This window comes from Pogona vitticeps, chromosome 1 (genome assembly GCF_051106095.1).
Source record: "Pogona vitticeps strain Pit_001003342236 chromosome 1, PviZW2.1, whole genome shotgun sequence".
Classification (NCBI taxonomy): domain Eukaryota; kingdom Metazoa; phylum Chordata; class Lepidosauria; order Squamata; family Agamidae; genus Pogona; species Pogona vitticeps.
This window is the reverse complement of record NC_135783.1, coordinates 78,424,199-78,451,439: the sequence shown is the minus strand read 5'-3', so window position 1 is coordinate 78,451,439 and position 27,241 is coordinate 78,424,199. Positions and strand designations below refer to the sequence as shown.

Genomic DNA, 27,241 nt, shown 5'->3' with positions numbered 1-27,241 from the left:
GTTCTGTTGTGCTGATGTGATGAGCCTTCAGAGTACATGCATTGCTGCTAAGATTACTGTGTTTCTCCAAATATTTCTTGATGGTCCCATGGCAGCTCTGGGCAACATCATGTCCATGATGGCAAGTAAAACCAAGACCAAACAGACAACCTGCTGTAGGAGTTTATGATGCAGCAAGATTACCTCCCATTCATTCACACTATTAACTAGAAGTTCATGAATCTTTAATTTTAAAAGAAATAGGTGGCTGTGCATGCCTTTATAATAAAATATACTGCTAGATACACATTTCTTCCTTCTTTGCTCATATTTACTCACTGCCTTTCTATTTCATGTGCTGTGTGGTTTTTTGTTTTTGTCTTTTCAAAATTGGAGGCTGTGCACTTTCCTGGCCACTCATTAGCAATATAAAATACAAACAACCATGTTGACACTATGTACTATAAGGTCACACATTTGTTATATGGGCCCAAGTCATTTATTGGGGCATATAGGAATATTGCAATAAGAATAATGGAATTATGATGAAAGAAAGATTGCCATATTGTATGATATTCAAAGATTAATATATAGCACTTTCATGTTTACTCCCCCACCATGTGTTCTAAAACTAAAGTGAAACAGAGTTGAGGTCTTGCTGTGGTTCATGTGTCTGACACACTGTAGCTGTTTCTGTAGGGTGTGTTTGTGTTCTGTATAGAAAAGGAAGTGTTTTGTTTTACCTATAGCTAGTCCAGACTGCATTAATCATGGTGGCTTGGCTCTTCTTCATGTTTTTCTACAGGTGTGCCATCCGCTGTTCGCACTCACCTGCTTGTTATGAATCTACATTTAGGAACTGGTGCAACTTGTAACTTTGGCCATTCGGCCTACGAATAATTTATCATTCCTTAAACAAGTCCAAGAAGTTCAGGTGGCAAGAAAATAACTTGTAATAGGTCAAGCAACTACATAATTTATTTTCCATATTTCCCCTTTTAACTTAAAAGTATTTCTCAAAATTCCTCACCTATCTGAAAATCATTAGACCAGACAAAACAAGAACAACAACCCCCCCTCCAAAAAAGCAAACAAACCCAAGTTTTTCTTAAGAGTCATCCAGTGTGCTTTCTGTTGGTTTAGTTATGGAACCACAAAAAGGTCATCAGACTTAGATAGATATAGAACATATTATATTTGTCTTTCTGAGTGTGTGCTCATTAAGGGATTGATTTTTGTCAAAGTACATTGGGTATACATTATAGCAGCATATTAGACATGAGATATTCGTGTTCGTCTCCCCAGGGAGATGAATACAAAATCCTGTGTCTACAGCATATGATAGTAAACTAGCTTTTCTGTCCTAGTGTATTACAGATATTTTGTTCTTCAGTATGGTCAACTGTCAGGAATAAACATATAAAGAATACTTGGTAAATTCTTTATAGCTGTCTGATCAGGCTGTCTCAACCCAACAGTGAGGAACTTAAAAGGCCTACAAATTTCCATATTTCCAGCAAAGAATCAGATGAGTTCTTCTCCCATTAAATATCTCTATAATTTGTACAAAATGTCTTGGTGCCCTTTCTCTTTAAGAAGCAAAGCACACAGAAACACATAACAAGCACAAGAGAAATGGATGATGGTTAAGAAAGAAACGTACCATCAGTCTTGTGCTTCAGATTTTTAAACAAAGCAGCAGATATCCTAAATTGGTGCACTTAACGAACTTCATTATTTTCTGGAAAAAAAATCAGCGTTTTTGTGCAAAATATCATTTTCCACATATCAGACACTTTTTTGTAAAAAGTGTCAGGAGCTTTCTTGCAATCCTCACTTATGAGAAAAAGAATATTGCCGTTCTTTTTCTTTTCTCTCTCTCTCTCTCTCTCTTTTGGCATGTGAAGACAAGATGAATGAAGATTTGCATCTCTAATCAGGAGTTCTCTGGCCAGAATCTTCTTGCTTTTGTTTGCCTAAGGGCACTTGTAGAAACACTTTTTGTCTGTCTTGAGCTGTCTGTCACATGTCCAGACTTCTCCTCATTGCATAACCAGTCATGTCATGGGCAACCCACCATGTGTGAAAATCACTTTCTCTTAACAAATGTGGAAAAATATCAACAGGATTTTGACTTCTGAGTTGTATTTGAAACATCTGGAGGGCAGTAGGTTGGGAGAGGCTGATTCTGTCAACTAAACCAAGAATAACCAGCTGGTGGCCCCCAGGCTGGATATGCTGGCTCTGAAAGCATGTTTTCTGGTCTGAGAATGGAAGCTGTGTGAGACTCAGTCATGACATTGATGGAAAGAGCCAGGAGAAGATTGGATTAATAATACTAAGGACTGTAAACCAATGGCCTGAGGGGTCACTATTCTTTGTCTTTCATCTTTGGCCAAGTAACTTTTAAGAAGCTTACATATTCGTCTGCCAAATTTATCTTGAGCCAGGAGAGTTTGTTCCTGTGATCTATACAATACTTACAATACATTTCTAAGTGTATGTGTGTGTAACTTTGTTTTATATTATCAAAACATAAGAAAGCCAATATGGTTTATTAGATGGAGTGTTAGACTGAGACTCAGGATGCATAGGAACAAATCCTTGTTCAGCAATGGAAACTCAAAGCGAGTGAGAGTACTAAACCAGTTCTTCAGCATCTCCCCACATCTTGAAAAGTCTGACAAAGGTAGTGGGAGCAGAGAACTCAGGGTCTCCTGATTGGGGTTGCCATGGGCAAAACCTGTAGATGCTGCCTGCACCAATAGTGTGCAACAGATGCTTGCATGGCTGAGTGCAAGCAGTACAAGAATGTACTCAAGTATGGGCAGGACTTGAGCCGCCTCTTCAATAGTAACTTGCTCAGCCACCTGAAGACTCAGCATAGGACATTGCTATTGACAAATGAAGAGAGCACTGTGAGGGCAAGTGGCTTCCTTTCTCTGAAGGGTGAGAATAATCAGAGAGCAGAGGGTAAGCCAACAGCACAGGGAAGCAGGGAGGTAGATAAGCAAATAGGAAGAGGTGGGAGGCAGCAAATGCCAGACCCACATTTCAAGAATAAATTTCAGGCTACCTTGGAGGAGTTTGGAGGGGCAGAAAAAGGCCTTCTGCAAACATAAAAAACATCCAGGATTACTCGTTATCTAGGGAGATGATAATCCTGGATGACCAACCAACTTTCTGGTGGAGAATATTGTTTTCCATAACTTTGTGGCAGAATTGGCACCCCATTACCAACTGCCATCCTGAATAATCCTTGGCCACAGAGTTTTGGTCCCAGATTTATATTATGATGTCAGATAGCTGGTACAAGCAGCAGTAGGCCAGGGCACAGGTGTGCATTTGACAAGTGACATCTGGAGAAGCCAGGGTGCAAAACATTTTGGTGAGAGGTGGAAGCATCAGGCATAAAGCAAAACACAAGGGCAGATACAGGTGGACCCTGTTGAATGTGGTTGTGAGTTTCCATGCCTGAGCCAGGATTTGAACTCTGTTCTCCAAAGTTCTCCTAGTCCATCAGTCTATCCACTACACCACTGGTTCTTAACCTTGTGTTACTCAGGAGTTTTGGACTGCAACTCCCAGAAGCCTTCACCATCAGCTGTCCTGACTGGGGTTTCTGGGAGTTGCAGTTCAAAAGCATCCGAGTAACAAAGGTTAAGAACCACTGCACTACACCATACTGGGAATCTGTTCTAATCACTAGCTATTTATAATGTCTAGTTTTGCCATCAGAATCAGGGCAAATTCTATTCATACACAGTGTAGTGTGCTAACTACTATCCATTATGCATTAAATGGCCACGAATATACACCTTAAAATTGTTCAGATTTATATTAAATCTCTATTTTGCTGATCATCTCTTTTTCTATTTGTTTGTTTTATAGCTCTTGGATGCTCTGAATGTCGTATGATACTGTCCAACCCCACAGGAGTTTTTACTTCCCCCTGCTTTCCTAATGACTATCCAAATAGTCAGGCATGCAAATGGACCATCAGGGCGCCTTCTGGATATATAATCCAAATAACATTTACTGATTTTGAAATGGAAGAAGCTCCCAACTGCATTTATGATTTCCTAAGACTAAACACTGGAGACAACCAAAAAACTCTTTGTGGTATCACTGCCAGAGGTTTATCATTTAATTCATCTGGAAATGAAATGATTGTAACTTTTACAAGTGACTTTAGTATCCAAAAGAAAGGTTTCAATGCCACTTATATGCGAGGTAGGTATATGAGACTTTTCTTTATTTCTCTTCTTGATAAACCTTCAGAGTACATGTTGAAAGTGTACCTTGGAGGATGGAAGATGATATGGGATGCTGAGGGAACTTGCTTCTATCCTGGAGTAAGCAAACTTCTGCTCACCATAATTAGCTGTAATTTACTTTGTGTTACTTTACATAAGCCTTAAAAGCAGCGTAGGTAGATAGATGTAATATTCTAAACAATTGTTAAAAGGGATCTCTCCTCTCATTCTCTATGAAGTAGCAGCCTGTGAATAGATCATAAGGTGAGGGTTGCAGTGAGAGCTGTCCACACATCCTTCTTCAGTCATAGATAATAGTTTCAGATGCCTTACTTTTAAAGTTGCCTTCAGAACATATAGATGCCATTGTACAAAACTCTGGTAAGCCTGTACCTGGAGTATTGCTTACAGTTCTGGTCACTGCACCTTAAAACAGACATAGTGGAACTGGAAAAAGGCTCAGAAGAGAGCGACTAAAATGATGACTGGGCTAGGGCACCTCCCTTATGAGGAAAGACTACAGCGTTTGGAGCTCTTTTGTCTAGAGAAAAGGTGCCTGAGGGAGGACATGATTGAGACGTATAAAATGCAGGGGATGGATAAAGTGGATAGAGGGAAGCTCTTTTACCTGTCACGCAATACCAGAACCAGGGGACATCCACTCCAATTGAGTGTTGGGAGAGTGAGAACAGACAAAAGAAAATATTTCTTTACCCAGTGTGTTGTTAGTCTGTGGAACTCTTTGCCACAGGATGTGGTTATGACATCTGGCCTAGATGCCTTTAAAAGGAGATTGGACAAATTTCTGAAGGAAATGTCCATCGCAGGTTACAAGCCATGTAATCAGTCTTAGAAAGAAGTTACTTCAAAATGCAGGGGACGGTATCAGGTATTTAGTTGTCTCATGTGCTCCCAGAGGCATTTGGTGGGGTCTCTGTGAGATACAGGAAACTGGACTAGATGGGCCCTTGGCCTGATCCAGCAGGGCTCTTTGTATGTTTTTATGATAAGATGGATTCTGGAACATGGTCTCCTGATTTGCAGAGGGCAGTTTCCACATTATATGCAATAGTGAATGGAATGCTGAAGAGTTTATCAATGACCAGCTAAAGCTACAATCTTGAGCATGCCTACTAGGTAGCAAACCTCAGTGACTACAAGGCATTTTATTTCAATTATAGATGTAAAGGTACTGAGTTGTCATTGTGTGTACAAAATACCTGCTTGCCTGTAGGGTTGTTTTGTAAGGATACCTGAGCAGATTTATTCCACTGGAATTCAAAAGTTTGGAAACAAAGAGCTTTTATTTGCAAAATAACATGGTAGAAGTGCTCCCTACAAAACCTAAAAGAGATGCTTGGCATTCATTTCTGCAGAATAATGCAGCTATGTAAAACAAATCATAGGGAAATACATAGGGATATGAAAAGTTGTTTTTTTTTTCAAATTCCTGTCTGCTGAATAATGTAAGGTTAAAAAGGTATACCAAAGCAGTTTTGTAAATGAATTGATATATCGTTGTGGGAGAATATAGCTGTTATATTTACAAAGTAAGATGTCCTCACTGACCAAAGTATGACCTTTGAATATTCTTGTGTTCTGATTTATCTGGTATCTACCTATAATATGAATAAATAGGATTATACTAGTTTGATTAGGCTTTTAAAATGAGCTGTTCTGAAAACACCTTTCCCCTCTATATTGTAGTTGCTGTGTCCTTGAGGAATCAAAAAGTTGTCATTCCCCAGTTCTTGGATGTTGACTCAGTATCTCTGGCAAATTCTGTCCAAGTGCCAGACCTTAACCAGTTCACACTGTGCTTTGAAGCAACAGAAAACAGCAACAACAGCCAAGACTGGAAGGCTTTCTCCTATTGTGATTCTTCATCTAAAGAATTCTTCAGCTTTGGGAAGACAAAAGAAGGCCACTTCATATATATCTCAGGCACACAGTGTTTGTTAGATGATACCCTTGGCATCAATCCTGATGGAGCCTTCTTCACAGAAACGTTTGAAGAGCTTTGCATTGTATGGGATAGCTCCTCCGGCACCATAGGTCTAAATTTCAGGAACACGTATAAAACAGCATACTGTTTTGATACTTTTGGAAAGGTCATTGCTGGTAATGGGAAGTTGGTTCTGGGTTCTGATAGAAAAGATATAAACTCTCTCAACGGAGACATTTACAACTTTCGGCTTTGGAATTTCACAATGAATTCCCAAGCACTTTCCAACCTCAGCTGTGATGTGAAAGGGACTATTGTAGACTGGGAAAATGACTTTTGGAGCATCCCAACAACATTGCTAAAAGCAGAAAACAACCTGACCTGTGGTGAGTATCTTTTATTAAATCCTCTACTCCCTGCTTAGCTGAAAATGAGCTAATCTTCCCACACAGAAACCTTGCCATTTTGGGGCGTGTCAGTTTTTCCAGTAAAGGACAATTTTTGCTTTGGGGCATGTTTTCTCTTTTTATTAATTCAGAAGTGAATTGCTGAGTTTGAGCTTCAAAACATGACTAGCAAGTTCTGCTAAATGTTTATTTCTTTTTATTATATATGCCGGAATTAATATTAATAATTATAAGTAAAGAAAAATTACTTAGAGCAGTGAAAATGGAGAATATTTTGAAAACAACAAAGACTCAATATAAGAAACAACAATTTGAAAATAAATTAAGCAGTTGGAAAATCAAACCACTATGTGGACAACACCTGAGAAATATTGATGGAAAACATGATCATATTTCAACATAGACATGGCTAAAACTGGGAACCATTAAGAAGGAAGCCAAATACTTGATTTTTGCTGCACAAGAACCAGCCAATGTTTTTGTAATTTTGATTGACTATGCTTGGTATTTTTGAATAATAATAATAATAATAATAATAATAATAATAATAATAATAATAATAATAATAATAATAATAATAATAATAATAATAATAATAATAATAATAATAATAATAATAATAATAATAATAATAACAACAACAACAACAACAACAACAACATATTATTATTATTATTATTATTATTATTATTATTATTATTATTATTATTATTATTATTATTATTATTATTATTATTATTATTATTATTATTATTATTATTATTATTATTATTATTATTATTGGATCTCCTCCTCCTCCTTAAACTAAACAAAAGGCAGATGCCCTAAATGAGCTAAAAGAAAGGTGTGCATGATAAAATGTGGGTGTATTCAGTTGCCAATAAAGGCTAGGTAAAGGGGTAAGGAAGTAGCAGAGAATGCATCACATCCGTATTCACTTGGGTTCCTTCTCGGGTCACATGCAGGACAATTCTGTTCACTATGCAAAACAACACAAAGCACTGTCTTTTCCTTCTCTGATGACTTTTTAAAACAATTCAGCCACTCTGCTAATGGGACTCTGTAGGAGATTCAGAAAGTTGAAGATGGTTATAGAAGAGATATGACTTAAAATGTTGTGAGTGGAAAGGAACCGTTCTGTTCATTATGATATTCATTGCAATAAAAGCCAGCAAACAATAAAGGGGCCTTACTATTTGTATATACAAATACACTGCTATTATCATAAGCCTTTTTTTTCCATTTAAGTTTACACTTTTTTCCCTTGGCAAATGTTTTTTCTGGTGGACTTACTGAGATTAATAATACTTATTGTATTAAAATACTGGGAGAGAGAATCACCATGGAAGAGCAATGTCTTTTCCCATTTGAAGTTTGGATTCCTAACGCTTTAGATTTACTTTTGTAAATCTGTTGCCATGTAGATCTTCTGAGGCTGACCCAAGTATTATTTATTAATATCCTTTAGTTTTCATTGCTTTCTATGAGAAAGCAAACCAGATATGAGTTCTCTTTTATATATATATATATATATATTTGAAATAAGAACCCTCCAAAGCCATAGTCCCAGAGCCTTATAGTGAGCTACATACATTATATTGATGAGTATTGGATTTTGTGGCTGTTTCCTTATTTTTCCACACCAGAGAATGTCAGCACAGACATTCAGGTTCCGTTCATGAATATTAATTCTCCGGTGCAACCCATTTTCTTTTGCCATTTATACCTAACCCTGATTTTCAGTGAGGTGGCAGCTGGGTGGATTTGACTTAAAATCAAAATTTAAATAAAAAGCATTGATTTGTTTATAATATAAATAAAAAAACATTGATTTTTTTGAAATGTAAATCAATTTTATTTTAAAAAATCATTGATAATTATCCACCCAGGATGGCAGTGTTAGTCTACCATTTCTCTGAAACAGCGAATTGCAAATCTGTGGAACTTCACACAGAAATAAATCTGTATGTTTTTGAGATGGCACAATACTTTTATTTGTTTGTTTGTTTTTGGTATTAGCAGTAACAGCATATGGAATCTCTACCACCAGGCCCCTGGTTGCTCCAAGATACTACCAGTACAACTGTGTCTCATAGATTCTTTGATTCTATGAAATCATAGGAAGCACAATTCTTATACGTAGTCCCAATTAGTAAGTGAGAAAAGTTTGGAATGAGGTTTGGAAACACTGTGTTCTGGAAGAAATAAATGATCAGACTAATGAAAGAATCAAGAATATACTCCCCACCCCCTGAAATACAGTTTCCCAAGATGTGATTTGAACCAAGGCATTTTTTAATTTCCAGTCAGAAAGTTAAATGAAATCCTTCATTAGCAAAATCTTAAACAGTTAGACACTTCCATAGGTATACATGGGCATCTCATTTGAAAACAGAAAGGGGAAACCCCATCTAACTACTAACCACCAGTTTCTATACACTAACATTTTTGGGCTATTTGTTAGTTAGCAAACACCTGAGAAGTGGTAGACAGCTTTCAGGGTGGATTTTATTTAAATCATGATTTAAATTTAAAAAAAACCCAAGCTCCACTAAAGTTAATAGTGCTTACTTCTACATAAGTGTTCATAGAATTGCAACCTAAAACTCTAGATCCAGTCACGGGAGTTTTAATTTTCTTGTTTGCAAGAATTTTTTTTCTCAAAGGGGTATTTTATTTTTGACTCTATTTAAGGAGTCATTTTCAGATGATAATGGGTTTATCATCTAGTGATCATTTTTTCAGACTCGATTGGTATCAATAGTGCATTGCTTTGTTAACATTTTGCATTTATCTAATTCAAGGATAGCTACAAACTACAAACTAGTCCTCTGCCTAAGCAATGTTAAAAAATGGGGAGAAAAAAGAAAAAGAAAACTATCAATATTGTTATCTCTTTTAGCAACATAAGTTGCCACTCTTGTGTCTCTGATACTTGAGGCAAAATAATCCCCCTCTTTTGTTGGGGTCAGCTGGAGAAGATGCCTCGAATACAGTGGGGTCTCAACTTACGAACTTAATCCGTATTGGAAGGTGGTTCTTAGGTCGAAAAGTTCTTAGGTCAAATCTGCATTTCCCATAGGAATGCATTGAAACCCATTTAATCTGTATCTGCTCTTTTCCATCCATAGAAACTAATGGGAAGCTGCTATTCCGCCTTCTGCCACTAGAGGGGGATATTTTTCTTTTTTCCCTTAGGTTCAGGAAACGAGGAGGAAGGCAGGGAACAGTTTGCAAATCACTTTAGAAATCTTTTTTTTTCAACGAAGCCAATTTTAAATCATGTTTTAAAGCATGTTGTGCTGATTTTTTCAGCACAAAGAAACACAGGCAGGCTTTTTAGGTGCTGAGCAAGCCTCCCCAAGCCTCTTCAGAGCTAGCCCATCAGCTGATAGGCGGGGAGCGGAGGGTGCAGGAAGGGGGGGAGCACAAAATGGCTGCCAGGCTCCCTTCTGGTGTGGGCTTTTAGCTGTTTCCTGCTCTTTTTCCTGCTGTTTGGGGGCTACCAAGGCCTGGTAAGTGAGTTTCTTTTATTTATTTTTAAGTTTGTGACCCTTTTTTCCCCTCGAGAAGCCTCTAAGGGGAGGGAGGGGGCACTTTTTTCCTGCACATAACTCGAGGGAAGTTCGTATGTCGAGTCCTTATTTCCCCTATAGGGCGATTCGTAAGTTGAATTGTTCACAAGTAGGGTCGTCCGTAAGTCGAGACCCCACTGTACTCCGCCAATTGCATCAATATATATTGTTAAGTTTTTCTCAATAAATTAGCCTCACTCATGCACTTTTCCATGACTGTGTTCAGCTTTCATATTGCTAGTATTTTTCCCCCAACAAAGTCGGTCTGTTTTGTTTTAATTTCTTTTCTTTTGTTTGTTTGCTTTCAAAGGTTCCTATCTTATTCCAATGCCCACAATTGAACCAACTAGCTGTGCAAACCTGGGAAGCCTCTGCCAAGGTAAGAAACAAACATCATTCTGCTGGTTCAGAATTCATCACTTTATTTTATTTAGCTTTAATTAAATCTTTCTAACTTTTACCTCTGTAGATAAAATAGAGACAATAATGTTGTAGCCCTAACCATCTATAGATTATATATCATATGTAGAAAGCTTTATCTGATAACCCAATTTTTGCAAAGTCTTACAACTGTTTCATCTGCATTTGCAGATTCTATCGAAGAAGCATCCACCTTCATTTGTTCCTTCATTTTGTCCCCCCTCCCCATATTTCAAAAACACAGGTTTCACTGAAAGATGAGTAGATGGTCTGCAGATAATAATGTATGAGCAAACCAGTGGTACTGATCATATGCATGAAGGAGGTCCAGCTGATAGTTTCCTAGCTTGTGCCTGATCAGAGGGAGAATAAGAGAAAGAAAGCTGTCCGATAGAAAGGTTGATGATCTTGCTAATTGAATTGTGATATTTCAGTATAGTTTTTTATTGACTTGGGAGATGGCCCCAGCTTTAGAAAGTTGCTCCCCACCAAGTTGCATTTCTTTAAAAAAAGAGGTATCAAGCTGATGAATAGCTGACATTTTAGGAATTTATAGTAATATTTAGAAGTATCAGCCACTCAAGAACTGGGATCATTTAGTGAATTCTAAAAAATCCGCTTTCTTGCAGCCCAGTCCTGTGTATATTTATTCAGAAGTCTCATTGTGTTCAGGGGAGTTTACTCCCAGGTAGGAGAAGAGAGCTGAAACACAAGAATGAGAGGGTAGAAGTGTGTACAAACTACAAGATCTAGTTGTGATCAGATGTGATGATTTGGAATATACTGTAGTGGCAACTTTCAGATGTATCACTCCCAGGATTTTTTTTCCATGATTCAAACTAATTTTTAGGCATTCAAGATTCTTCTGGAGGACAAAACTTGCCAGCTTTGATTTAGATATGCCAGACCTTATATACATGATTAAATAAATACAGTAATAACTTTCACAAAAATAAATAAAGGAGCTGTTGTGTGAACTCTTCTGAGTTCCTATATTGTATGTTTGGGGGGGGGGGCTTTTGCTTTATTTGCAAGAATTATATGAAACATGCAGTTATTGCCATCTTTGTAAGGATAAAGAAGCCCTACTAAATTTTGGACAGATGGATACAAGGACGGGGGCATGCTCATGCATGCAAGTGGAAAAAGGATTTTTCTCTATGTAAAAATTGATATCCCTCCTCTGGTTATTTTAGAGCAGTTTTTATAGAACAAACAGGTATCAAACAGGTGCCCCTTTATGAGTAACCTACAGAATTATGGAAAAATAGGGCCTTTTGTGCCATTAAAATTTATTTTGGGAGAAGAGGGACAATAATGGATGTTACCCACACACACACACACACACACACACACACCTACCTTGTGATTATGTGGGCAATGAATAGATATGTCTAAACATCCAAGTTGCTATTGGAAGTAGAGACAGTCAAGGAAATAAGAATTGTAATGACACTTTACTTCTAGCAGAGGGATCAGGAAATGGTTTAAGGGAGGATTAAAGTAAATGGCTGGGAAGTGCAATTAGGATTGATTGAGAGAATGAGTGTTGGTTGTAAGGATAATGGATCAGAAGGCTAAATCAGTGGTTCTTAACCTTTGTTACTCGGATGTTTTTGAACTGCAACTCCCAGAAACCCCAGCCAGCACAGTTGGTGGTGAAGGCTTCTGGGAGTTGCAGTCCAAAACTCCTGAGTAACCCAAGGTTAAGAACCAGTGGGCTAAATGAACCACAATGAACTTCTCTCTTACTTAGCAAAGAGCTTCTCTCTTACTTAACTCTTCCAGTGTTCCTGGTCAGGTGAATCAGAAGTAACAAAAAACAGAGAACAAAGGAGAGTAAAACATTAGTTTCAAATTAACATCCTATTTGGTGACAACAGGGTGCTTAATTGAAAGACAGACCTCTCAATTACTCAGGTCCTTTCCTTCCCACCTCCCTTTCTGTCCCTATCTTGGCACTGAATACTGAATATTATTGTTAATCAAAAGATGATGCAGAATGTATTCTGAGAGAACCAGGTGCTCTTTAAGAATTTATTTTCCCCTCAAATTTCTTTGTTTTCTTGAAGATGGCTACGCTGGACATTAATATTTTTGCACTGGCTCAAACAATGTAGTTTCCCCCTTTGTGTTAACCTTTCAATCCTCTGTGTGGTTCTTCTCTGAATGGTAGTGGGAATTCTGGGCAATACTTTGAAAAATATATCCTCTTACAAACATACCCATGTTTGATTTTAATTCTGTTTTTAAACAGAATTTAAAGGATTTGTTTAAAGCTTTACTTGAGTAGCCTATAATGGCTATGTTTATATTGGTTGGGGGGGGGGGGAATTGTTTAGTTGTCTTAAGATTAAGTGATTCACAATGTGCCTATTCACCAAATTGCACCTGTTACTTCAGCAAAAGATACTTCATGCAGTTATTTTGTCTGTTTGTATCCTAAGCCTTAAACCTCAAATAATCAAGACTAAGTCAAATAATGTGTTTAAGATTGACATATTTAAACATATAGCTGTATTATTTAGGTGAGGGAAGATTTATAAAGGCCTAGATCCAGTTGCTAATTCCAGGTAGAGTAAACCTATTAAATCAAATGATGAATGGTAAGTTCACACTTATTTAAATTTCATTGATCCAACGAATCTAAACAGAAAATTGAATTGAAGTCACATTGTTCATGTTTACAAAACCCTATAAAGATGGATCCATATTACTTCCATTTTCCATGTCAGCAAATAAGGCTTGTTTGGAAATGTGTGGCTAAATCTAAATTTAGATTTAGACTGAACACAGAAACATTTATTTGTGTATTGTGTAACTTGTTCAGTCAGGCAAACCCTCTATTCCCAGTTCATGTTTTCATGCATTATTTCCATTTTTCCGATTCTGATTAACATTCTTGTTCCACATAAGTTCACATCTTTCTCATCTTTGTTACCAGCTACTGTAAATTCTACCACTACATCACCCACTGTTACCACTAACATGCCTGATACTAACAGAACCGATAAACAAACCAATGGTAAGAAATTCAATGTTACATTTTCTTTGTTATGTTACTAAGGTGTTATATTTCTTTCCAGCATATCAATACTATTATATACTTCATAAATTATATAAAGGAATTTGATTTTACTGCAACAAAAATCGCTGATTATGTCCCATTGGTGGAGAAAGAAGATAAAATGTATTTCCTGTATAAGGACAATCACCTTCTTAGACATTTACAGAATGTCTATCATCAGTCTTCAAACGTTGTATGTTAATATTCACATCTGAAAAGGACAATCCTTACACAGCTAGTGATGCCATATATAATTTTAATTCTATTGCTGGGGTTAACCAAAAGGTTTATTATCATTACTGGAAGGTCTATTCATGTCCATTGTGAATACAAGAAGAAATAGGAGCAGATAGTTTCAGAATATGGAGTCTTCTCAGTCAGAACAAGAAAGATTAGCCTGTCCTGGTTTATTTGTCTGGTGTATTTCTGTATGACTCTACAAACAGAAGCACTCAGAAAAATAACAAATATAAGCTAACGATATATAAATAGATTGGTGAGCTAGACCCAGAACTATATTCTTATCAAGCTATGTTTACCACCTAATGACCGATCACAAAACAAAGGAAAATACAGTGGTGCCTCGCATTATGATGTTAATTTGTTCCAGCGAAATTGCTGTAGAACGAAAACATCATAAAGTGATTTTTAAAAGCCCACAGAAACGCATTAAAACCCGATTAATGCATTCCTGTGGGCTTGAAACTCACTGCCCAGTGAAGATCCTCCATAGCGCAGCCATTTTCGCTGCCCGTGCAGCGAGGAATCCATCCCAGAAAACAGCAGGCGGACATTTTTTTACCCGGTGGCCATTTTGAAACCACCAATCAGCTGTACGAAAATCGTTGTTTTGCGATAATTGGTTAGCGAAGCAGGGAACCGATCATCGCAAAGCGAAAAAACCCCACAGGAGACTTCATCATACGATTTCGTCGTAAAACGAAGTGCTCGTCTTGCGAGGCATCACTGTACAGTGGGGTCTTGACTTAAGAACGACTCGAGTTAAGAACATTTTGACTTAAGAACCACTCTCATAGGAAAATCTTGACTTGACTTACATACTTAGATTTGAGTTAAGAACTGAAAATAACCACGTGGGAGGCAGGGAAAGTGCAAAATTTGAACTTTCAGTTAACTGTTGGCCAGTGAAAAGGGTGCCTGTCTGCTTCCTCACTCCTCCCAGCGTTTAGAGAGTGGATTGGGAGTCTTCAGACTGCCTGGTACTGCCTGGACTGTATTTTCCCTGCCTTCCCTGAACCTTTCTTGACCTAAGAAAAAAAAAGAAACAAAATATCCCCCTCTAGTGGTCGAAGGCAGAATAGCAGCTTCCCATTAGTTTCTATGGACGCAAAAGAGCAGATACGGATCAAATGGTTTTCAATGCATTCCTATGGGAAATGCAGATTTGACCTGAGAACTTTTTGACTTGAGAACCGCCTTCCAATACGAATTAAGTTCTCAAGTCAAGACCCCACTGTAGTTTGTAACACGTGAGGGGTTGAAAAACTTATGATAGATAAATAGACATTAGAGTTCTGCTTCTAATGTCATGCTAAATGTATTGTGTAATTTGACTCTGGGATAAAGCCAAGTAGATGAAGTAAATGGAATACTGGGGCCTATTAAATTAAATAGCACACAGAATGGAAGTTGTGGAGATAGCCTTGGCTGTTTGCGAGGTGCCTGTTGAGTGTTGGTTGGTAACCTGATCATCAACTGGCACGTGACAGCTGCCATGCCAAATAGCTGCAGCTGTTTCTGCACCTTCTGTTCCATACATGGTAATTTGCAGTAGGATACTGGCCTGAGACTGTAAGGAGAGCTGCGTGTAGAGCTTGCACTGGTGGCCTGCAGTACAATCCATGAATAGCATATGAAGAAGGTGGTGTGTGAAGAATTGTTTCCAGTCTGTGGCCCTCTTCACATATGCCAGGGTCCCCCAGGGAGCCATAAAGCACCCCCCCAGTTGAAAATGGCTGAGTGAGATCAGGGTCCCCACCCTTGCCAGAAAGGACTAGCCTCAGCTAGTCCTTTCTGGCAAGGCAGACCCAGGTCCCACCTGTTATTTATGTAAATAAAAGTTGTATATGGAGTGAGTAATGTCTTCACTAATTGAGGAGGCACTGCTCTCCACTTCAGGGTCACATTTTCCTGCATTATTTCCTTTTTTCCTCATTTTCATTAACATTCATGTTCCCTACAAATTCACTTATTTCTCATGTTTGTTACCAGCTACTGTAAAATGCATCATTACATCACCCACTGTCACCACTAACATGACTGATACTAACAGAACCGATAAACAAACCAATGGTAAGAAATTCATTGTTATATTTTCTTCATTATGTTCCTAAGCTACTATATGGCTCAGTAATTCAGTCTATATTCTGAAGAAGGGATCTCAAGTACATTTCCTGTATAGGAGAAATTACTTCAGACATCCATCTCTTTTTGTTACGGTTGTTTTGTTAATGCTAAAAGTCAACAATTTTAAAAGACCATCTTAATACTGTTATTCATGGGATGTATTCATATAGAGTGCAAAAGACTTTATTGTTATTATTCTCTTTTAATTATCCGAACTATACTTTCCCGTGTAGGCCCCACAGAGAGTCTGCAGCTCATGCTTTATATTCTGTTTTTTTCTATGGTTCTAATCTTCCATATTTCTTTAAACTCACTGTCTTCCTCCAAAAATTTTTAAAAAGTATTAGCTGCCAGGGAGAAGAAAGGGGATCTAGTCACAAATATTTTGGGAACATTATGCTGCACACATTTGTTCACACATTCTTTGTGAACATGTGTGAAACAAAAAGAGAAAGATCTCTCTCTGTGTGTGTCTCTGTCTCTGTCTCTGTCTCTGTCTCTGTCTCTGTCTCTGTCTCTGTCTCTGTCTCTCTCTCTCTCTCTCTCTGGGGCTTTATGGCTTCTTAGTTTCTCTTCACTTTCTCTGATGTATTTTTCCTATCACTTTATTACTCCCCTTATATATCTGTGATCCTTCCTCTCCATCTTCCTCTTCTCCATCTCTCTCATCCTTACTGCTCTGGGCAAGTTAATGGAACAATTTCATTCATTTGCTTGGAGGAGAGGAGAAAGTCCTGTCTAAAAAAAGTGTGGAATGAGAAAAAGACAAACTTTTCATTCTAAGGATCATTGGGAAGCAACGGGCTTATATGTTCCCCAATCATTTTTTGACAGCATAACTTTTCCCTGTCTAGATGAATGGGGGGAAAACCCCACCTTGCCATATGGGTTAAGAGGTTTTAACACTATGTATATAATTTGTATCTTACAACTAATCTTACTCATAATGAATAAAAGATACAAAGAGTTATGGGTAATTCATTCCTTAGAAACATAGGGCCAGAATATGGATATTGCTGAGTCACTTAAGTCAATGGGAACTGCACGTATCACATCAAATAAAGATGTATTAGCTCAAAACCTCTTTAGAGTTTTCAATGTCTGTGCACGTAATAGCAGACACAGACTTGAAATAAATCAGTGCACTTCCCACTGATACACAGTTCCTGCATATCCAGCCTCTAAAATGTATCTGATGGAGCAAAAGTTACTTTTCATCAATAATATTTTTAATTAACTATATGACTTACTGTATACAGACCTGCAGGAAATGAAAGCTCCTGCTGCAGTGGTCTTCAGAGTCAAGAGAAATTCAGCTGATTCTTCTCAGCCTCTACTGCAAGGGCAGGAAGATTCAAAGATAAGAGGTGTCAAAAACATAGGAATTATTTCAACTCCAATAGTTTGGCCTGTGAAACAAAGGCCTCTTCATACCAGGAAATCCATATCAACTGAGGAGCAAAGTCCAGAGAGGAAAAATATATTCATTCTGACAACCCCTGAGGTCTCATCATCTGCTCCACAGGAAACACAAGTTAATATCTTGGGTCCTTTTACAGAACAAGCAAATATAGACCATAATTCTTCTATGAGGAACTCAGTATTTAATATTTCCAGGCACTCTAATAGATCACTAAGTGAGAGTGGTAATCTGAGGGAAGTACCTAGTATCCCTCTTGATCATGTGAGGAATATGTTATTTCCTCTTCAACAGAGTGAAAATATGGGTGTAGGACCAATATGGACTTGGGCATCTCAGTTAGAAGATCATATATCAAATACTTTATTCCCTTCTCTGGTGACCAGGAACATACTTTTTAAACCCTCGGAGGATCCTCAATGGATGCTGTCATCTGAGAGTGATATATTCTCTCCTATTGATAGAACTCCTTACAGCTTTTTACAGTCTTTGAGTGCATGGAATGAAATTTCATCTTACATGACTTCTGGAATTTCAGAGGAAACTCTTCCTTCTCATTCTAGTCAGTCTTATATGCACTCTAGTGAATCATTTGAAGACTCAAGACTGGAACTAAAGAGGTCATTTGAGAACATCTACCTGGAGCCTACTAAGAGAATTCTGCAAGAAGATTCCGTTCAACATGGCTTTGACCTTGCTGGCGAACTGCAGCCCACAAAGCTTAATTATATCAAAAACTATAATTCAGAACATTTAAAAAAACAAGTTTTTAATCACAGTGGAAATCCCTCTGACTCTTTACAAAACACAAAAGCCTGGTTTCCAGATGTTGTGACAATAATTCAGCCAACAGAAGATCTGCTGACTGTGGAATACAGTAGAGAATTACAGGGGTTATCAAAAGTGTTAACCAAAACAAAAGAGAGAGCATCAGAAATTCAGGAAACTGCATCTGTTCCCTATTTATATCAAGGAACTTTCAGTATGGCTTCTTCAAAAGATAGCTTATCTAGATTTAAGCCTCTTACTGAACAGCTAGCTTCCCCAGAGCAGGAGGAGGCTTTAATTCTGGAAGGTAAACTTCAATTAAACTCATTTATTTCTTATATTAACTACACGTCTTCTCATTCCTTTGAAAATATTAAATCAAAACCAAATACGCTTACAGGAGCTAAGCATGCAGAAAACAATCAACATGATAGCCCACATAATTATGTTGCTTTTTCCACTATTGTTTCTAAAATCAGTAGAACCCAGGGGTTTGGTGATGTAACTTTTCCAGCACAATATGTAGATAGTCTGTCTTCATCAAATAACTATTGGACCTTGGGTCAAAAACCACAAGTGCCTTCTAAGGAATCTACAGAACAAAGGGTGGCCTCATTTAGTCAGCTGAATTCTTCTCCAACAGAGCAAGTGTCGTTTTTCAGATCCCCTGCTGATTTAGATGATGATATCACCGTGAACACAATCTCTAATAATAGTACAGTGGACTATAGAGCTGTAATAATAAGCATATCTGTTTCTCCGTCAGAAGACAGTGAAGGGAAGTTCAGCTCAATATACTCATTAAGGATTTCAGAAAATATGGAAACAGCATCACAACTGGAAACGGAACTAGACCTTCCTCACAACACAAGTATACCCAAAAATGAAACATCACTGCTTCAGTTCCCTTTGACTTCACTAGAAGTATCTGTGATCCAACCTTCCTTGCATTCTGATTTATTGTATGTAACATTCACTTATGTCTCCAATGATACTGCCAGTTTAGCTACGCAACAAATTTCTGATAAAACTCCAGTCGGCTATTTAGTAAATAAGTATCCTTATCATGCTGATATATTAACACCTTCCTTTGAGTCTTCATGTTCGGATGACATCTGCACAGTTTCATCTCCAATAAATGGTGGAATGTCACAAAGTATGCATATGGACACATGGATAACTCAGTTCACAAGTGTGACTGAATATGTAAAAACTAAAGGATACTCATTTCAGAATGATTTTCCAGGGATGTCAAACCTGTTGTTAGAGACAGAGCCATTACAGATATTGCATATTCAAAGTCATAAACCCCAGATCAAAGCAATCACAGAATTTGGTAGCCACTCAACAGTGCTGATGTTTTCGACACCATTAATTTCGAAAGGTCTGAAAAATAGCCTAGATCAATACTCTCCTGGCTTTGGCTATTCATGGAGTGAAGACACAAGCATACAGACAAACCCACTGAATAAAAGTATTCTGACTGACAAGGAAGAGCAACCTGCAGAAGATGCAAAAAGCAAACTTAACTCTTCCTTTCAACTAGATCATGCGGACATGCTTGATGTAGATGATAGAAGTATTAGGATGAATATAGAAGCATTTGTTTCAGAAAGAGAATCAGTTTGGAAATTACATCAGTATATTAGCAAACCTGCTGATAGTTCTGTTAACAAAATATGGTCTTCCAGTATTGTCCATACTACTGAATCATACATGTGGTCAGTTTCTCCCTCATTTGAAGACTCCTTGGGCTATGAAAACACAGTAAACAATTTTTACTTTTTTGAACCAATAGCATTTTCAGCAGTAAATGATATGATATCGCAGTCTTTTCCATTTGCTGAAACAATTAAGAATTTTAATGAAAACACATTGAATAGGACAGAAACTATGACTGGAGTGACATTCCATCCTAACTTAGAAGTTCAGAACTCAGTGGAAGTGTCAGCTTATGGAAATGCTGTGGCCGGTGTGGTATCTGAAGCAAACCAAAAGACAACATTGAGTCATAGCAGCAGCTCTCCTGAATCTGTTTTGTCTTGTTTTTTGTGTAACTCCTTCATTGACTGGGGCTGCCCATGTGGACGTGAGGTCAAGCACAGTATGTTAAAATATAAAGTTAGATTTGATAGAAGTGGGTTTAGAATAACTGGGGTAGCTTAGACTTCATCTGTAGTATTGGAGCCTTTGCAGTAATTGAACTTAATCAGAAATCAATTCATACAATTTTTGAAAGAATTATCAGAGTTTTAATATGTGATTCCGATCACTACCAACCCATTTACTAACTTCAAGAACTTTGAGGAGACTACAGTAACTATCAGATGCCAATGACTCACCTGTTTTGTCCATGGACATTATTTTAGTTTATGGAGTCTGGATAAATTCAGAGCAGACATATATTTATAGAGGAAAAAATAAACAAATAAACGGGAAGTCCATTTTTTTCCTTGTGAGGATTGGAAGTGCACCAACTCCCATGAGCAAAAGAGGCTAGTAAAATTCCCCTATCAATGTGCTGAATCCATGGGGTTTTAAACTGCACAATTGACCCTCTGTATACTTTTCCTGACTGTTGTCCATCCTATTACTTAGTGAATGATGGGACAGGGTGTAAGAATGCCATAAGTGTTACTTTACATTCATGTCTATATTGAGATCCCACAGATGTTCTCAATGATTATTTTAATTTTGTTTATATACAGAAGAGAGTTGAAAAATTAGGAACAAATTGAACAATGCAAACAAGAGCAACCCCTAGCAATTGTGCTTAAAAACAAGATTTTAAATTCTTGGTTTATCTGCTGATATTTTACAACAGTTATCCATTTTAGTAAGACATGCAAATATTTTCTAAGAATAATTGTATCTTCTGAATCTTTCTGATTTTTACATTTTATAGTCTCCTGAGAGTCACAAGAAAGTTATAGCTTCTGTACTAACATCTATGAAATTTATTTTCATTCTTTGCATAGAGACAGTGGATAGTAAAACTCTTCAGCTTTGCTTTAGAAGTAGTATGGTAGAGCTTTCCCATTAAATGTGATTTAATCTAAATCATCCTTGTATTTTCCTCTGATGTAATTGCACTGAAATGGAAGTAGAATTTTACCTTAAGAAAATGGTTCACTAGTCACTTCCTGACTATGTACATGTCCAAATAATGCCATACATGGTACGATTAAGGACCACTATAATTTGCACGCACACTTACTCCAATCCAGTGACAGTAATTTAGGAATGAGAACAACTTTTACTAAGCAGATATGCTGTGATACTCACATAAGAATTCCATTCAGAACAGAAAACCAATGTATAATGCAGCTTGTCTGTTCAGCTAGTTCAGCTTTTGTTGGAAGGCAAAACACTGAGGATGACACTAGACAATAACACATGCATCCTCAAGTGTTCAAGGACATTTAGTTGCCATAGTAGATTATTTTCCTCACCTCTCTATCTGGCATCCCAGCATGATTTACTGTTGCTACAGGGCAAATGCTGTTATGCAAGCAATGAACTCTTTGTTTAATGTCCACTTTGACCCTGATACTGCCTTCTGCCCAACAGCTTAGTAACTGTGAGAGGAGCATCACATACTGTGCTAAAGTAAATTGCAATTAGAGTAGGAATTGAATCAATGGAACTTATGCAGGAGTTGACTTACCAAATTCCTGTTGATTCAGTGGGCGTACTCTAGAGCAATTTATTGTGCTAAGCGACAGGATTTTGGCCATTGTAGCAGAGAAGGACAATCTTTACTCAAGATCTGCATAAGCTCCTGAAAAGTAAAAGTACTATTTTCATAATAGAAGATTTATCTTCATTCTTGATAAACATCACAACTGTCATTGAACATCCTACTTGCTCATGTCCAAATACATACTTTTACAGTATGTTACTTAATTCACATTATTTTATATTTTCAAATTAACAGATCTGTTAAATACATAATAAACTAGTACTTTATCAGAAGCTCAGTAGAATTATAACTCAATTTAATAAAAGTATAAATCCACTTGGAGGGGAAAAAAGGCCCATACAAGGGCTATTACACAGTGGTTTTACAAACAGCTTCTTGCTGGGGCCCTTCACATGATCAGTCACATACTGTAACTGACCTTGCACCGTGTTTTGGAGCCAGTGGGAGGCTGGGTGCACACAAATGAGCTGGCAGGAAGGTGGAACATGTTTATGTGATCACCCTTATGCAGTTGTGTAAACAAACAGTATTATGGTCAGTGTTGTGTTACTCAATTTTTCAAAAGTTCTAACACAACAACATGGAAATGATTCTATTTATAGAAATCCTGATTTAAGTTGAGAAGTGTAAAGAAGCAGGAGAGGTTGCCAACTTGCCTCTATTCCATCCATGGTTTAAAGCTGCTGCATTAGCCTCATGGCTGGAAGAATGACAATAAAAACTGGATCAGTATCAGGCAGCATAGTTTGTGGAAAATGTTGCTGTTCCACAGTATATAGTATTCAAATCTCCCCTTTCTTAGAAATATGCAAATTTGTACATAGCCCCTGTGTGTTTTTTTTTTTCCATGGTTATAATCTGGAATAATATTAACATTTTTCATATTTGAGTCCCTTTTGACTCTAGCTGAAATGGCAGTACAGAGATTGTTATTAAATAAGTCTTGGTATCAGAAAGCCCCCCCCCCCACAAAATACTCTTTATCCAGGATCATAAAATGACCACAAGAAGTACTTATCCTATAAATTCTGATTTTGATGTTTCTGCCTACATCGATAAATGTCGGTCAACTATCTGGTAAAGTATTAGTCAAGTATTAGGCAAAATAAAATTTAAAAGATAAACATCAACAGACTTGGTGTTTAGGGTAATTACTGGCTAATTAAAGTCAATTATCATACATTAATTAAATGTAAAATTAGAAGGGAATAATAAAACCACTACTCAGTGTTCTCTGCCTGGGAAACCTTGAGTCACTAAAGTCTGAATTGATGGCACATGATGATGATGATGATTAGATATGATTTATAAAAATGTGAATAAGGAATGAATAATTTTTATCTTTAACTTTTACTGCGGAGAACCAGGCTCAGACGATCATCATGATAATGGATCAATACTAGGCATAATGAAATTAAAGAAAAGTGCCAACAATTATTAAGAAGCAGTTTTTAAAAAACCTATTATAGCTAAGTAGACAGTCTTCTTGAAACATATCATGACTTTATAAAATATTTGGTGATGGTGTTCATTGATTGGCTAATTTACTGGTGCATCAGTCCTACTTTCTGATAAGAGCATTGTACTTTTCATTTGCTGAACCTTCCTTTCCTCCCCGAGAAGGTAACTGGAACCTTGGAGGGATGTGATTATGAACCATATAATTAGTACTCTTCTGAATTTTCACTCAGTTATGAAACATGGGCTATAGTTCTAACATATACAATGTTTTGCAATGCATAGGGGGATTCTTCTACAGAATTGCCATTACCGTCTACAATGACAAAGACACTTCAGAATCAAATGTCCAATATGCAGTTGCAGAATGGGTAAGTCAGGGTGCTTTTTAACCCTCTCCGTATGCTTTACATAGGTGCATATTATCATTTTGTTTCACTTTATCAACTACATTTTTTTAAAAAAAAGTTTGGGAACTTATATATTATAGTTTGAAGACTCTGAAATATTTATATGGCTCTGGAGTTCTGCTTTCGGTATGTCAAATATATCCTACTTCTTAAAATATATGAATGATTAAAAGATTAGTCATATCTTCATTATACTCCAAGAGGGTAGATTTTGATTAAACCTAATCCCTTTAGAAGTGCTGCAGTTGTATGAAAGTAGAGTAGTATTTGGCAAGCTTTTTGCCCTCCAAGTGGCATTGCTTTCCTGTTTCTTTCAGACCTAACTTGTGTGGATAAAAGTGAGGGATAATGTATGAGCAACTCCAGTTTTTAGTCCTCTCAGATCACTTTTGCCATCAGGAATAAGAAGCAGTGTTTGGAACACAGAAACCAGTAGACATAATCACTGGTAATGTTTAGTCCCAGCTAAAAGATTTTTATAGCAAGGCTGCTGGAGCCCCGGCCAGCACTCAGCTGCAGGTGTTTGGACAGCAGGAGGAAAACCTCAACTGCAAGGTTTGGCCCATAGAATATTCTGGGAGGAGATTATTCTATCCAGGCCCTGGACAGAATAATCTCCTCCCAAGAATACCACCTTTTCCCAAGAAGACTCTTTCTGTCAAGGAGTTCTTCTCTACAACTCAGCATTTTGCTTTGTGGCTTCAAGCTAGGCTCTAGATATCAGCCTTCTTCATTCCCACTGAGTGGATGAAGGTCCTCTGATTCATCCCTCAAGCTTCCATAATACTCAGGCTTCTGCCCCCCCCCAATAAATCTTCTAGCCAGATATCTGCAAGCGGAATCTGAAGGCCTTAGGAAAGGACCTCAACAAATGGGAAACTTTGGCATCTGAGTGTTCAGCCCAGAGGCAGGCAGTGCAGCATGGCCTCTCCCAATTTGAAGAGACGCTTGTTCAGCAGGCCAAGGCAAAGAGGCAGTCCCAAAACCAGCAAAATCAGGAAGCTGGACAGGGGACAGATTGTATTTGTCTTCAGTGTGGAAGGGATTGTCATTCTCGAATTGGCCTTCTCAGCCACACTAGATGCTGTTCCAAGATCTCTATACAGAGCAGGTTACTATAGTCTCTCAAGACTGAAGGATGCCATTGCTTGTTGGATCCTAGAGTATAAGGTTCATCCACACTGAAGGTCATAAGATGAGGTAACAATTACACTCACCCTGTATTATTAAGGAAGGATGTGGTGGTGCTGTGAGTTAAACCGCAGAAGCCTCTGTGCTGCAAGGTCCGAAGACCAGCAGTCATAAGATTGAGTCCACACAATTGAGTGAGCTCCCATCGCTTGTCCCAGCTCCTGCCAACCTAGCAGTTCAAAAGCATGTAAAAATGCAAGTAGATAAATAGATACTACATCAGTGGGAAGGTAATGGCATTCTGTGTCTAGTCACGCTGGCCATGTGACCATGGAAACTGTCTTCAGACAAACGCTGGCTCTACGGCTTGGAAATGGGGATGCACACCGTCCCCTAGAGTCAGACACAACTGGACTAAATGTCAAGGGGAACCTTTACCTCTACCTTTACATTACTAAGAACTATATAATCAAACAATACAAAAGGCTGATCTCAAAAAACTACTGGAGGATTACAAATCTATATTGCATGACAAGCAGTTTAAAAATTTAAATCAAATAAGGCTCTAGGGTTTTGTGGCTTCTAGGGAGGTTTCTATAAAACATTTTTTGCATATCTTAAGGCGTTTCCTAAATGGTATTTTAAATGCCATTCGATAAAGTACAAGAAGTTTCATTTTAAAGATGAATGAGGCATGAAAGCTCCTTTCTTACAAGTGTACATGACATATAGTCTAATAATAAAGCACTAATTTGAATTAATGGCATAGATTCCGATTTGTAATAATTAATTAGGGGACTGAAGAGGGTTGTCCTTGTTACCTCTCTTGTTTGGACTCACACTGAAACTATTAACTAGCTTACTGAGACAAGACCAATGCATTAGAGGAGTGCAGTGTGATGGACAAAAATATCTACTTAATCTCTTTGCAGATAATGTGGTAGTCTCTGTCTATGTTCTAATAACAGATGTCTCTAGGGTCCTGAACATCTTCAGTTGGGGCAGCATCAGGTCTAAAGGTTAAAAGTTCAAAAATTCCAAAACTTAATATCAGTATGAAAACATAAGAGGTACAAAAAACCTTACAAGAAATATGATACTGTGGTTATATTTCATCTAAATGTTTCTTGCTAATACAATAAATTTAAATAACTGTGTTGATACTATGTAATCCAATGGTTGTGAATTCTTACTTCAGAAATTGTTGAACTATTTTATAGCTATAGTGACTATAGGGACAAAACAAGAAAACTCACAGGGGTGCTGTGCTACTGCAGAGTCCTGTGTGTTGAATGAAGTGTGAATGAGGTTTTCTGTTATTTAGTTAGACAAAATGTGATACTTTTTGATTCAGTACAAACAAAGCCATATCTAAATTAATCATAATCATAAGCAGAAGATTATTTGTGGTCATGTAACAATGTAGTAAGAGAATGTGATGACAAAGAATGATATAAATTTCTGCTATGTAATTTATATCACAATATTCTTCTATTTCGCAGCTGAATCACACATTTCAGAATTGGAATTACACTGTATATGTGGTCAATATAAGGTAAATGCTTGATATAAAAGGTTATATATTATGTTATGAAGAAGGCTTTTCCCCCTCTGACATTTATATTTATGTTTTTTTTCCTTGTAGCATACAGCCAAGTCCTTTAAAAGAGGGAATGAGGAGAAAGAGAGAGATAGATCCTCAAAGGTAAAGTTATGACAAATTATTGTGATGAGGACTTTGAAATAAAAGGATTTTTTTAAAAAATTCAGCAGATACTGACAATATATCTTAGAATGTATCAGGCCACTTACCTTGTAACAGCAGGAGACATATTTCTCATGGTTTTTCCTGCTGATCTGGGACTGTAGAAATACAAAGGAATCAAGTGGGTGGAATCAAGTGGGTTGATTCATATTATTTGCATCTGATCACCTTCTGACTGGGAAAAATAGAAAGTAACGTTGAAGTGGGACAGAAATATCCAGAGGCTCCAACTCATGTGATTCTTGTATCGTATTGTTCTCTTTCTGTGGCTCCACCCCCCCAACACATATAGCAACATAGGAAACATAGTGTCCATCATTTGCAGAAAAAATATGTATCCTCCATCATTCTTGTGCCACTGGGAAATGAGTGCAAGATGTTTTACCACAATAGTTCTATTCAGCTGGCACATTGCAGGGAGGGTGGATAGGAAAGACTCACTGGGTCTGAAGTCAAATGTTATATCATCAACAGGATGGAATTACATAATTATTATTATTTCTTAATGAAAAAGTTACTATACTACTTCTCATGTACATGTCAAAGTAGTGTACAACAAAGATAAAAAGG

The 27,241-nt window shown here is 37.4% G+C and overlaps 1 protein-coding gene across 5 annotated transcripts in view; it reads left to right on the top strand.

Moving 5' to 3' along the window:
- The window catches only part of ADGRG6 (adhesion G protein-coupled receptor G6), a 110,106-nt gene that overhangs the window by 27,684 nt on the left and 55,181 nt on the right, over window positions 1–27,241 (top strand). For 2 of the 5 annotated variants that reach the window (XM_072995960.2, XM_072995967.2), the window contains exons 4-11: window positions 3,871–4,212; window positions 5,943–6,566; window positions 10,473–10,541; window positions 13,527–13,607; window positions 15,882–15,962; window positions 23,651–23,736; window positions 26,409–26,461; window positions 26,552–26,611. In XM_072995960.2, coding sequence (XP_072852061.2) covers window positions 3,871–4,212; window positions 5,943–6,566; window positions 10,473–10,541; window positions 13,527–13,607; window positions 15,882–15,962; window positions 23,651–23,736; window positions 26,409–26,461; window positions 26,552–26,611 — 1,396 coding nt within the window. Of the gene's footprint in view, window positions 1–3,870; window positions 4,213–5,942; window positions 6,567–10,472; window positions 10,542–13,526; window positions 13,608–15,881; window positions 15,963–17,275; window positions 23,224–23,650; window positions 23,737–26,408; window positions 26,462–26,551; window positions 26,612–27,241 lie in introns of those variants that run through there. The other 3 variants (XM_072995946.2, XM_072995950.2, XM_072995962.2) reach the window with 2 other exon arrangements.